The following is a 15575-nucleotide window of genomic DNA, read 5'->3' on the forward strand; positions in this document are numbered from 1 at the left end:
TGTAATACAAACAGGTTCAGATCTGATGACCTCAGAGGAAGATTAAATCTGAACAATATTGGGATATGTAAGTAGAACAAGAAACTTTAATGGTTTGGACATGTTGAAAGAATGGATAAAAGTTCTTGAGCTAGTAGACGTAGAATAGTTGAGGTAGCAGGGTCAGTTAATGGAGGAAGGTCAAGGAAACATGAAAGTGATGAGAGTGCACTAGAGAGAAAGAAGGATAAATAAAGACCTGGCCAGTTAAATGTTTGAATCCTATAAATCGCTAATAAATCTTTTGATTATCTCTAAATGTTGTTATTCTTTTGTTTATTTGTTTTCCTTTTTTCTCCTCAGGTGTCTCTTATCTAAATAAAATTTGTACTGATTATTCATTCTCCATCGTCGAAGCGAAATTTGGTTTTTCCCAAACACAAGTTATGATGCACGAACTCGCTCACAGGTTAGTAAGTTGCACACAATCATTTTAATCATGATTTAATCACTAAATTGAATTTAAAATAATTGCATCCATCTCCTTATGATGGTTGACATGACCTCGAACTAATTTGGGAGCTTTGTGGTAGTGTGCAATAAACATTTAGTGACAATTACTCCCAGGTTCATTCTAGCCAGAAGTCGTACCTATTATGAGTTAACTAGAATATTTTATCACTCCGCCCATACCAAAGCTCACAAATGAGCGTTCGAGTAGACGATTCGTTTTAAAAGCACAAACAAATCAATCTATGAGTATTTGAAGATGTTAAGAACTTGATGACTAATTTTTTTTTACAGAAATTTACAAAATATGTCGATGTATAAAACTGCACTGTGGCACTCATCATAATGCAGGTTTAACCAGCTTTCTCTAAAGGAGGAAGTTTCATGGGAGTATGAAATTCACAAGCAGTCCCCATGTATATCTCCATTAGGGGAGATCACGATGTTTTGATTTTGCAACTCTTGCAGGGAGGTGTTGACGTCCCTCTACATACAGCCCCTGGTATTCCCAAAAAGTCACCCATTTTAGTACTGACCAGGCTCAACATTGTTTAACTTTGTTGATCTAGTGAGAACCAGTGTGTCAATGTGATTATGCCATACACAATCAATGTGTAATAGAAAAAATTACCTAATGTCTAAGAGAAGCTTGAAAATTACCTGATGTCTGAGAGAAGCTTGAAAATTACCTAATGTCTGGAAGAAGCTTGAAAATTACCTAATGTCTAAGAGAAGCTTGAAAATTACCTAATGTCTAAGAGAAGCTTGAAAATTACCTGATGTCTGAGAGAAGCTTGAAAATTACCTAATGTCTGGAAGAAGCTTGAAAATTACCTAATGTCTAAGAGAAGCTTGAAAATTACCTAATGTCTAAGAGAAGCTTGAAAATTACCTGATGTCTGAGAGAAGCTTGAAAATTACCTAATGTCTGGAAGAAGCTTGAAAATTACCTAATGTCTAAGAGAAGCTTGAAAATTACCTGATGTCTGAGAGAAGCTTGAAAATTACCTAATGTCTGAGAGAAGCTTGAAAATTACCTAATGTCTGAGAGAAGCTTGGAGATGCCCAATTTGATATGACATCGACATGCCAAGAAACTATCTTTCCTGAATCAAATTTTGACAGAGGAATCTGATAGTGCCTTTCCCGACTTCTTTCTCGACCATTAGGTCAAGGGTGGTCATAGAGTGCTGCACCATGCTCAAAAAAGCTTCCTCAGTTCAGTGATATTTTTCAGTCTTCTAGAAAAGAACTCCGCAGTGGATTAGTGTTGTGGTGGCAACCACTTATTTGCATATGCGAATAACATAACACTATAAATGGCAAGCCTAGGTTGGCCTTGGTGTGTCTTACTCAAATGCCACCGGAAGTGATGCCGAAGAGCGTACATGTCCTCCCACCAAGACTCTCTGACTCGACACTGTCATTTGTACATATTGTAAATATACCTTTTCTTTAATACACTTATTATTGCGTTATCTTGTTGTTGCGTCTTCATTGTATTTCCTTACTAATTATTATTCAACCTTGCAACCACAACAGTTGGCGACGAGATATGAAGCGTCAAATATAACAGTTTGACGAAGAACTATTTAAAAAAAAAAAAAAAAAAAAGTACAATGCAAAGGTTGACCATTTTTTTAAGGAATGCAAAGTGTTGATGAGCAAACGGATTTTACGCTAAAGAGAAGTTTCAACTCAAGTGAAAAAAAAAAAAAAAAACTCTAACGTGGCAAAAGCGACAATTTACGCCGTTTTCTGGGAATCCGACTTGCAAACGAATGTAAAAGTGAATTTTTGTTTTGTCGCTACACGACAAATCTTACTAAAGGACCAACTTGCAAACGAAAAGCGAACTTTGTTCTGTCGCAAAAACGACAGGTCAGATCCGTATTACGAAAAGCAAGGAAGTAACCTACGAAAAAAGTTCACCAGTGGATTCTAATTACTGTTCTCCGTAAACAAAACAACAACTAAAGGACTTTTTAATTAATGTTTTGGTTGACGTCGGTAGTAAAAGGAAATACCACAGCTAAAACTAAAATTCAAAGAAAGGATTTTTTTTCTTGAAGTTGTCACTGAATAACGGATAATACAGTAAAACGTCTCGGAAAAAAAGGTAATCTCAATTTAAGAGGTATTTTAATTACTAAAATACTAGAGGAAAAAAAAACTCAAAGAACTAAATGTACTGCATACATTTATTCAATTGTGACTCGATTAAAAAAAAAAACAAAAAAACTTTTATTTTGTGGAAAGAGTTACTTATTAGTAAGTGCCTAAAAACGGAAAGTCAATTCCATTTCGTGATTCCAGATAAACCTGTTTTATTTTTTTTTTTGCAGCGTGACTCGCAAAAAGAATATATTATTGCAAGCAGCGATATTATTATTGAAAACAGGAGCTTACAGCAATTTGCTTTTTTGTTGTAACCCAAACCGGTGTATATTGTACATGGTACAATATTTTTTTTTAACTACACACTAAGAAAAAAAAAAAAAAAAAAAACATGGAAGACTTATCAAAAATGTTAATGCAATTTTTACAAGCACAGGCTGAGCGGGATGAACGCAGACAAGCTACACAAAACGAGCTTTTGCAAACACAAATACAGGCACAGGCTGACCGCGAGGAAAAGAGAGAGGACAGATTATTGAAATGGCAGCAAGAACAAGAAGAAAAGCAGAAAATGGCACAATTAAAGCAGAAAAAACTGCAATTGGAACAGGAAGAAAGGCTTAAGAAACTACAATTGGAATATGAAGAAAGACAAGATGAACGTTTTGCTAAAACACTGGAACTACTAAAGAGTAATCGAGAAAATGTCGATAGTGTTAATTTCTCCCATACAACTATTTTTAATAGTATGGACACATTTCATTATGTGCCTGAGGAAGAGAAGAATTTTGAAGCATACTACACAAGATACGAGGATGTTTTTCAACTGGACTGTAAAAATTGGCCAAATAGTCAGAAAGTGAGCCTCTTACTCAGAAAATTGGGTACATCAGAACACAGCAAATTCGTAGATTACATATTACCTAAAAAAACTGCGGAATTAGAGTTCATGGAAGCTGTAAAATTACTAAAAGAATTATTTAATCCAAATATATCTCTTTTTCATAAAAGATGGCTGTGCATGAATCTAAGAAAGATGGACAACCAAGATTATTTGACATACGCATCAGTTGTCAATAAAAACTGCGATAATTTTAAGCTTGCAGAACTAACGGTAGAAGATTTTAAATGTCTAATCTTCGTTCAAGGGTTAGTTTCCACGAAAAATGCAGAAATACGCAGACGAGTGTTGTCTAAGCTGGAATCTGAGCAAGATTTAACCCTCCAGAAACTAGCAGAGGACTGTGAAAGGGCCATTACACTAAAAAAGGATTTAAAAAATATAGAAGAATCCGGAGTGGCATATGTAAGAAAAGTTAGAAAACCATACGCACCTACCAAGAACTTTACAAAGAAAAGCAATGGAACGGGATATTCCAAAGATAATAACCATAAATATAGTACAGAATATAACAAGCCTCTTCCTAGATATAACTGTAAGAGATGTGCAGAAAAGCATTGGGAATTAGATTGTCCTTATAAGAAGAAAAAATGCTACATTTGTAAGAAGGTGGGACACAAAAGCGATTGCTGCAGATATAAAGATTACACCAGAAAGAGAGTACAGCAAACAAAATCAAATACAAAATTAGACAAAGATCGGCGAAAATACGTAAAAGTGGAAATATTTAAAACATCAATAAAGTTACAACTCGACTCCGGCTCCGATGTTTCTATAATAAACCTGAATACGTGGAAAAAGTTGGGAAAACCGGCCATGATGAAAACTAGTAAAGCAGCCCGGACAATAACTGGTGGTGGTATAAAATTTGAAGGAGAAGTTGTCCTCCCAATAAAATTGAAAGGGATTTCGAAGAAATTAAAAATGTTCGTACTAAAAAATAGTGAAAATCTGTTTGGAATAGATTTAATTGAGAAATTCGGTCTATGGGATAAGCCAATCAATACATTCTGTAAAAAATTAGAATGTTCTTCTCCAACAACAGTAAATATAAAAGACGATTTAAAAGAATTATTTCCTGAGGCATTCACGACTAACTTAGGTCGCTGCAATAAATTCAAGGCCTTGTTTGAACTTAAAGAAAACGCCAGCCCAATTTTTAGAAAAAAGCGAAATGTTCCGTTCGCTGGGTTGGAAAAGATTGATAAAGAATTAAATAGATTGGAACAGACGGGAATTCTATCAAAAATAGAACACAGCGAATGGGCAGCCCCCACCGTATACGTAAAGAAAAAGAATGACGAAGTTAAAGTGTGCGCAGACTTTTCGACCGGGGTCACCTCCCTATTAAAAGATCACCATTACCCCCTACCAAGCCCAGAGGAAATATTCACGAAGTTGAATGGGGGTAATATCGTCTCCAAGATAGACTTGAGCGACGCGTATTTGCAAATACCGGTCGAGGAGAATTGCTCAAAAATACTATGCATCAATACGCATAAGCGCATAAGGGATTATACAAATACAACCGGTTGCCTTTTGGCATCAAAGTAGCGCCTGCCGTCTTTCAGCAAGCGATGGACACCATGCTAAGTGGTATTGAGTGCGCATGTGCATACCTGGACGACATTGTTGTCACGAGCAAATCCCTAGAAGAACATAAGGAACATTTGAAACAAGTATTTACTCGAATACAAGAATTCGGCTTTAAAGTAAAAGAAAGTAAATGTGACTTTTGTATGAGCGAGATTAAGTATCTTGGACACATAATAAACAAACATGGACGACGTCCAGACCCAGACAGATCTGCAGCAATAAAATATATGCCAGCACCCGATAATGTAACAACCTTGCAGAGTTTCTTAGGACTCGCAAATTATTACCAATCTTTTATTGAAGGAATGCATAACCTGCGAGCCCCCTTAAATAATCTGCTTAAAAAGGATACACGGTGGAACTGGACGCAAGAATGTCAAACCGCTTTTGACAAAATAAAGAGCGCACTAACATCCGAATTATTCTTAACGCACTTTGACACAAACTTAAAAATAGTCGTCGCTAGTGATGCTAGCTCCTACGGCTTAGGAGCATGCATTCAACATATTATGCCGGATGGGTCTAGAAAACCAATAGCGCACGCTTCGAGAACGCTGATACCAGTCGAAAGGGCATATTCACAAATCGAAAAAGAAGCGTTGAGCATAATCTTTGCCGTGACTAAATTTCACCGATATTTATATGGTAGACAATTCATACTTGAAACCGACCATAAACCGTTAGTCACGATCTATGGATCAAAAAAAGGATTGCCGGTATACACCGCAAATAGATTGCTGCGCTGGGGTACAATACTACTTAATTACGATTTCCAGCTACAACATCTAGCATCAAAAAAGATTTGCCATGCGGATGGACTGTCAAGACTGATACCACAGAAACACAATCTGGAAGAATCAGTCATTGCAGCAATTCGGACAAATGTTGAAGTAAAAAATATGGTAGCAAACATCATTAAGGAACTACCCGTAACTTTGTCGGACATTAAAAGGGAAGCCGAGAAAGACGAATATATAAAGGACATAAAAGAGAAAATTATAACGGACACAAAGGTGCAGGAAGTTTTCTCCATATGTGACGATGTGTTACTGTACAGCGAGAGAGTGGTAATACCCAAAACATTGCAGAATAGGATGTTAAGAGATTTCCACACAGGACATCCGGGGATAAATCGAATGAAGTCGTTAATGAGAAGCTACGTGTACTGGCATAACATGGACACTGACATAGTGACAACAATTGATAAATGTAAAGGATGCCAGTTAGCGGCAAAATCTCCACCTATAGTACACAAACCTTGGCCGAAAACCGACCAACCATTGTCGAGAATCCACATGGACTTCGCTGGTCCAGTAGGTGAAAACTATTATTTAATTGTAGTGGATAGTTTCACAAAATGGCCGGAGGTAATGCGTTGCAGGAATCCAACAACGAACAACTCAATAGGGTTCCTACATGAGTTGTTTGCAAGATTCGGTGTACCAGACACACTGGTCACTGACAACGGAACGCAGTTCACATCCGCAGAGTTTAAGGAATTTTGCGACACGTTCCGAGTGAAGCACATCACGACTCCGCCGTATCATCCAAGGTCGAACGGCCTCGCGGAAAGGTTCGGGGACACGCTAAAACGAGCGTTAAAGAAATCCATTGGAACACCAACAGAAAAAGCTTTGCAACAATTCTTGCAAGTATATAGGATTACACCACATCCTAGTACACCATCAAACATATCACCAGCTGATCTAATGTTTGCCAGAAAGGTAAAATCAGCGTTTGACAAACTATTGCCAAGGCAGGCAATTATCCAAAACACTACACACACGAGAAGAAAGAAATATAACTCGGGAGATCGAGTATATTTTAAGTGCTACAGAAATAACACATCTTACTGGGAATGTGGAGTAGTGGATAAACGCATTGGTGATTGTACATACATGATTAAAGGTCCACAGAATATACATAAAAGGCACCTAAATCAGATAAAAAAACGTCATATCCAAGATGATGATGATACGACAACAGTCGAAGAGGAGGACACCATAGATATCATATACGAATCTTTTAATTTGGAACCGCCTCAAAATGCACCTGAACCCCGAAGATCAGGTAGGAAAAGAAAAGTGAATGAACCATTAATGGTAAACCCAAAAAGAAAAAGATATTGAAATCTGTGTGACTTCAAATCTTGGGAGGGGGGTGTTGTGGTGGCAACCACTTATTTGCATATGCGAATAACATAACACTATAAATGGCAAGCCTAGGTTGGCCTTGGTGTGTCTTACTCAAATGCCACCGGAAGTGACGCCGAAGAGCGTACATGTCCTCCCACCAAGACTCTCTGACTCGACACCGTCATTTGTACATATTGTAAATATACCTTTTCTTTAATACACTTATTATTGCGTTATCTTGTTGTTGCGTCTTCATTGTATTTCCTTACTAATTATTGTTCAACCTTGCAACCACAACAATTAGTAAGGAGGATAACTAATAATCTGTTCATCAGGTGGTTTAGGTGGTCAGACGGAGTTGGGTGCCAGACACAAGTCAGCCATCTCAACAACTCTGAGTTCTCTCTGACCTTACAATTGGTCCAGAATGCATTATCCCTCAATGCCATAAATACAGTTCCGGAATGGAGAATTTGTCTGAGTATCCTTACTGTGATATACTCCAAGAAAAAGGATTTTTCATATTAAAAATCGACCTTGTATTTAACTCTTCTGTCGTGGGAAGGCAAGTAAATAGGGACTTCCCATAGAGTTGGGGGATAATGCAAGAGTTCATCAGAAATTTGATATTGACAAGATTATAAATGCTTTATGCATCTAAGGTAGTTCAGCCATGTACAGCATCTCTTGCTTCAACTCCTTAATGCATCTGGATATTCTGGGAACTAAGAAATATCAATCATTTGGATCGGATCGCATGGAGACTAGATATGAGGCATTGTCTGTTGTTGCCTACACCAAAATCCAGGACGCTTGTGGCACCCTAAATATCAAAATCAAAAGATGCAAACGATTATTATTCAATTCAAACGTTAAAAACGAAAACATGGGTTACATGGTGGGAAAAACTTATGCATCTGCATGCAGGTGTCTTTTACAGGGATAGCAGAAAAGCACATCCTGCCTGGTACACGCCGGATGCTAAAAAGAGGTTGAAGATTTAGATTCTCTAAGAAATATGGAGTGGAAAGGGAGAGGGGGAGAGTACCAAAGCTTGCGACCTCATCACAATCTCATGTTAGAACTAATTGTCTCCAAGAAACAACTTTAGTCTTTATATTGGCATTCGTTTCTCCGATTCTCTTTTATTATCATTATCCCTTGCTTGCTCATATGTGAACGGATTCCAGAAATAGGCCGATTCTCTACCAAATATCAAATCTCACGACCACAGCACCCTCTCATGTTAGAACCAATTATCTCCAATTTTCATATGATTACACTTTCTTTTTTTAGCTTTGGAAGTAGACACGATGGTGAGGGAAACACATGTGACAGTCTATACCATTACATCATGTCAATGAATCGAGTGCTGAAATCAACAAACTCAAATCCTTGGCACTTCTCCATCTGTTCAATGAAAACCATTGAAGACAAACTCAAAAAACTTATGATGTAAGTCATCTCCTTTGTTAATAACATGATAACAAGTTTAAAGGTTTCTGTGGTTTTTCTATCTATATTATTATACATTTTAAATACATAAAATTTTATCCTTATATATAAATTTCAATAATTAGTACATATATTGCTATACTTAGTACAGATACATACATTTCTATGCTAACTACATACATTTCTATACTTAGTACATACATTTTTATACTTAGTACATACATTTTTATACTTAGTACTAATACATACATTTCTATACTAAGGACATACATATCTATACTTAGTACAAATACATGCATTTCTATACTAAGTACAGACATTTCTAGACTTAGTAAAATGCATACATTTATATACTTGGTACAAATACATACATTTTTATATTTAGTACATACATTTCTATACTTAGTACAAATACATACATTTCTACACTAAGTACTAATACATGCATTTATATACCTAGTATACATACATAAATCTATATACTTAAAACAAATACATACATTCCTATACTTAGTATATTTCTATACTTTGTACAAACACACACATTTCTATACTTAGTTCTAATAGGTATATTTCTATTCTTAGTCCGTACATTTCTATACTTTGTACAATGCTAATATTTCTATACTTAGTAGAAATGCATAGATTTCTATAGTAAGACCTAATACACGCATTTCTATACTAAGTACAAATACACATATTTCTATACTTAGTACCTACATTTCTATACTTAGTACATACATTTCTATACTTACTACAAATACATTCATTTCTATACTTAATACAAAAACAAGCATTTCTATTCTTCGTACATTCACTTCTATACTTAGCACAAATACATACATTCCAATACTTAGTACAATTACGTACATTTCTATACTTAGTACATACATTTCAATACTTAGTACAATTACGTACATTTCTATACTTAGTACATACATTTCAATGCTTAGTACAATTACGTACATTTCTATACTTAGTACATACATTTCAATGCTTAGTACAAATACATACATTTCTATAGTTAGTACATACATTTCTATACTTAGTACACATACATTTATTTCTATACTTAAACTAATGCATACATTTCCATACTTAGTACATACGTTTTTTTACTTACTAGAAATGCATTTATTTATATACTTAGTACAAATGCAAGCTCTTTTATACTTACTACAAATACAAGCATTTCTATACTTAGTACAAATGCATACATTTCTATACTTAGTACATGCATTTCTATGCTTACTACTAATACATACATTTCTATACTTAGAACAAATACATAATTTTTTATACTTAGTACATTCATTTCTGTACTTAGTGTATACATTCGTATACTTAGTACAAATACATACATTTATTTACTTAGCACAAATACATACAATATTATACTTAGTATGTACATTTCTATATTTTGTACATACATTTCTACATTGAGTACTTCTGGATGCTTGGTAACAGTCCTGTTTCTAATATTCGAATGTATTACTTTGCATTGATTGATTTCTCACATCTAATAAGTTACCCAACTCCTGCTGTTGTAAAAGTACCCCCATACCATTATCCCTCCATTCCTGTGTTTTTACTGTCATTTGTATGCCACTTGTCAAAAATCTTTCTCCAGTTCTTCGATTGCACCGTTCTGGAGCATCAGGAGCATCAGTAACAAGACAAAATCTTAATTCATCTAACCAGAAAACATTCCTGAACTAGTATGTATCTTTCTTGACATAACACGAGAAAAATCTCTTTCTATCAGTGATGTTCTTCTTAGATAAAAATGGCTTCTTTGCACACCGTTTAGAGGAAAATCGCATTTCTTTCATTTTTCTAGATATTGTATATCTAGAAAGAGATTTTCCAGTCTCTGTTTTCAATTCTTTGCAATAGTCAACATAAGTTTTCTTTCGATTCTTAAAAACAGTTGGTTTATGCCTGTGGTCGTCCTTCAAAGTGGATGCTCTAGGGCAACCAGATCCAGATTTTCCTTTTACCAAGCGTTCGATTTCAAACCTTGGACCAATTCGCTTCGCTGCAGAAAGATGTTTTCACATTTTCTTTTCTTAAAATATCAAAAAAATCTGCTTGTAAGCCATTTTGGACGGCCTTAATCCTGTAATTCAGTTTTTTATATCCTCGCCAAGATGCACTTACCATTTTGAGGATTCATTTTTTCACTTATTATTATATGCTATAATAATAATGATCTGCAAAATGGAAATTTTCGGTTAAAATTAACAAAAATTCATGGAAAAATATTAAAAAATCGATTTCTTCCTTCTTTCACTCTTGGCCCATTTTTTATTTTTTTTTTTGCTCATGAGTGTGCATTTCCATACTTTGTACAAATGCATACATTTCTATACTTAACACATACATTTCTAGACTTAACACATACATTTCTAGACTTTGTACAAATACATACATTTCTATACTAAGTACAGACATTTCTAGACTTAGTAAAAGTGCATACATTTATATACTTGGTACAAATACATACATTTTTATATTTAGTACATACATTTCTATACTTAGTACAAATACATACATTTCTAAACTTAGAACAAACACAAATATTTCTATACTTATCACAAATACATTGATTTCTATAATTAGTACATACATTTCTATACTTAGTACAAATACATACATTTCATTACTTAGTATATATACATACATTTCTATATTTAGCAGGAATACATACATTTCTATACAGAGTACATACATTTCTATTTTTAGTGCAAACACATACATTTCTATACTTATTACATACATTTCTATACTTAGTACAAATACATTAATTTGTATACTTAGTACATACATTTTTATACTTAGTACTGTAACGGTTTTGGGTCTAACCCAGGGGTTTGACGTGTGTGTTGGGATCTCAGATGGGAATCCTGTGTGTCGATAGCCCGGGGTTAGGAATTTCAAAGTGAAATTCTCCTTCCAAACGCAAGTTGTAAAATAAAATAAAAAAAAATATGCAGCGTACCAGTTATGACGATATTACAACCAAATGGCACTTGCCAAGGTTCGAACCAGCATTATCGTCAGTAAATACCTTAACGACATTCACGGTTAATAATTAGAATAAGCAATAAGAACGACGATGACACAATCGAGTATGAACATACTAAAAATAAATTAATTTATTTACATGAGTGTAATACAGGTGAATGGAAAAAAATTAAGACAACAATAATGCAAATGGGGGTGCAGACAACATTATGGGTCGAGATGGGGGGGGCGATAATAAAGTTTGTTCATGGGGATGTATTGTCTCTTTCCTCCTCCTTTTTTTATTTTTTGGAATGAAAAGAAAAATTTAGTCGCAGTTATTATTTAGAATCAGAAAGTCACATATTTCTTCTTTCTTTGCACATGTCAAAAAGTTAATTTATACATAACATGAATGATATTTTAGCATAGAGACATGGGAGCGGGTTGGGCGGATTGGAGTGAATGAAAATTAATAAATACTTAGCTTCTTGATAATTGTCCGGTCCCGATGAGCATCGTTAACACAAATGTCTTTTCTTCTTCGTCACCGTTCTCCTTTTTTTTTTTTTTTAACTTTTTCTTTTAACATTATTCCTGACGAGTGACTTTTAGCATAAGATTCTCCATTGGAGGGATATCCATCTCCAAGAATAACATTCAGCCAAGGTATATCCAAGCTTTGAGTTGGTTTCCCTTTTCGGTCCAATGGCGATCCGCCGATCCGAGTTGAATAGACTACATTTCACCTATGCGTCTTTCTATGCTGCTGTTAACCCCATTTTCTTTGGGGCACTCATTTTTAACCAGTTTTCCCCTGGCTGTTCGTAGCCCAACTAACTTTCTGCTCAAGTTTTTTTTATTTCCACATGGTCCTTTCTGAGATGGGTGGGTTGGGGTTTCTGTCTGGTTTACATCTGTTATGTTCGCCGTCTTGTCGAAAGGTGGTGGAGATGATGCGGGGGATCTTGTCTCTGTGATTTCCTTTGCGTGGGTGGATGGAGGTAGGTTGGGGATGGGGTGTCTGCTTGACTAATACACACATTTATCATGACATGAAAGGAAGAAGGGGGATATTGTTTTTCCTTATAACAGTAATAATACATACATTTCTATACTGAGTATAAATGCATAAATTTATATAATTATACATACATTTCTATTCTTAGTACATACATTTCTATACTTACAACAAATACATACATTTCTATTCTTAGTACATTCATTTCTATACTGAGTATATGTATTTCTATAATTAATACATACATTTCTATACTTACTACAAATACATTCATTTCTTTACTTAGTACATTCATTTCTATGCTTAGTATAAATAGATACATTTATATAATTAGTACATACATCTCTCTATTAGTACAAAAACACATACATTTCTATACTTATAACAAATACGTACATTTCTATACTTGGGACATATACATATATTTCTATACTTAGTACATATACATACATTTCTATATGTATAACAAATACAAACAGTTCTATACTTAGTACAAATACATACATTTCTATATAAGTACATATACATACATTTCAATATTTAGTAGGAATACATACATTTCTATACAAAGTACATACATTTCTACCTTTAGAGCAAATACAGACATTTCTATAGTTAGTACATACATTTCTATACTTAGTACAAATACATATATTCCTATGCTTAGTAAAAATACATACATTTCTATACTTTGCACAAACACATACATTTATATGCTTAGTACATACATTTCTACAACTAGTACTAATATATACATTTCTATACTTCGACAAATGCATGAATTTATATAATTAGTAAATACATTTCTATACTTAGTACATATATTTCTTTACTTACAACAAACACATACATTTCTATACTTAGTACGAACATTTCTATACTGAGTACATGTATTTCTATAATACACATATACATTTCTATACTTACTATAAATATATTGATTTCTATACTTAGTACATTCATTTCTTTACTTAGCACATATCCAATACATTTCTTTACTTATAACAAGTACATACTGTTCTATACTTAGTACATACATTTCTATACTAAGTACAAATACATATATTTCTATACTTAGTACATACATTTCTATACTAAGTACAAATACATATATTTCTATACTTAGTATATACATTTCTATACTAAGTACAAATATAAGCATTTTAATACATAGTACAAATACATACAGTTCCATAGTTAGTACATTCATTTTTTATACTTACTTCAAATTCATATATTTCTATACTTAGTACAAATACAAACATTTCTGTACTAAGTTCATTGATTTCTTGATTTAGTATAAATACATACATTTCTATACTTAGTACAAGTACATTTCTATACTTAGTTCAAATATATGTCTATACTTTGTACATACAATTCTATACTTAGTATAAATACATGCATTTCTATACTAAGTATAAATACATACATTTCTATACTTAGCACAAATACATACACGTCTATACTTAGTACATACATTGCTCTACTTAGTATAAATACATACATTTCTGGACTTAGTACAAATACATACTTAGAATAAATAAACATATTTCTATACTTAGTACATACATTTTTATACGTAGTACATACATTTCCGTAGTTAGTACAAATACATACGCATCACAAATATATATATTTCTATACTTAGTAGAAATACATACTTTTCTATACTTACAACGAATACATTCTATTTCTATACTTAGTACATTCCTTTCTATACTTAGTACAAATAGACACAGAAGAGACGTTGCGAGCCTGTCTTTGTTTTATCGTTATTTCCATCACAAATGCTCGTCCGAGCTCCAATCTCTGGTCCCCCCTCGCCAATCCTTCATGATAAACACCTGTCTAGCTAAAACCACTGTCAGTAATTTCCCCCACTCTTTATCTGTGCCGAAATCAAAACGTAGATTCCATGAACATAGCTTTTTTCTGAGAAGTGCACGCCAGTGGAATTCTCTTCCATTTGCCTGTTTCCCACCTGACTACAACTTGGACGTCTTCAAGTCCAACATAAACAAATTCCTGATTAATCGCCCCCTTAAGTAAGACGCTTTATCAAATCTCCAATACCAACTATTACTACGATATTATCCCATTGATTATTGTACACAAAATAACCCTTATCCCCGAGTGGCTTACGGGCCTTGATAAGTGGCGATCCCCATGGTCAAAAAAAAAGTATAACTACAGACATTTCTGAACTTAGCGCAAATACATACATTTCTATTCTTAATGCATGTATTTGTGCTAAGTATAGACATATATGTATATACATACATTTCTATACTCAGCACACACATTCGTAGATTTTGTACAAACACATACATTTCTACACTAAGTACATACAAATACATACCTTTCCATACTTAGTGCATGCATGTCTATACATAGTACAAACACATACGTTTCTATACTTAGTACAAATACATACATTTCCATGCTTAGAACAAATACATATATTTCTATACTTAGTGCATACATTTTTATATGTAGTACATACATTTATGCACTTAGTACAAATACATACAAGTCTATACTAAACACAAATATATATATTTCTATACTTAGCAGATATACATACATTTCTATACTTTGTACACACATTTCTATACGAAGTACATGCATTTCTATACTTAGTACGAATCCATACATTTCTATACTTAGTACATACATTTCTATACTTAGTACAAATATATATATTTCTATACTTAGTAAAAATACCCACATTTCTATACTTATTACAAATATATATATTTCTATACTTAGTAAAAATACACACATTTCTATACTTAGTACAAATACATACATTTCTATACTTAGTATACACATTTCTATACCGAGTAGAAGT

At 33.8% G+C, this 15575-nt stretch overlaps 1 protein-coding gene across 1 annotated transcript in view; it reads left to right on the top strand.

The window, feature by feature from the left end:
- LOC145293015 (uncharacterized) overlaps positions 1–15575 on the top strand; it is a 125075-nt gene that overhangs the window by 60478 nt on the left and 49022 nt on the right. The window contains exons 10-11 of the mRNA XM_080139291.1: positions 343–448; positions 8536–8694. Of these exons, the coding sequence (XP_079995417.1) occupies positions 343–448; positions 8536–8694 (265 nt within the window). The remainder of the gene's footprint in view (positions 1–342; positions 449–8535; positions 8695–15575) is intronic.

This window comes from Euprymna scolopes, chromosome 14 (genome assembly GCF_053919585.1).
Source record: "Euprymna scolopes isolate OS-2025 chromosome 14, ASM5391958v1, whole genome shotgun sequence".
In the NCBI taxonomy this organism is placed as follows: Eukaryota; Metazoa; Mollusca; class Cephalopoda; order Sepiida; family Sepiolidae; genus Euprymna; species Euprymna scolopes.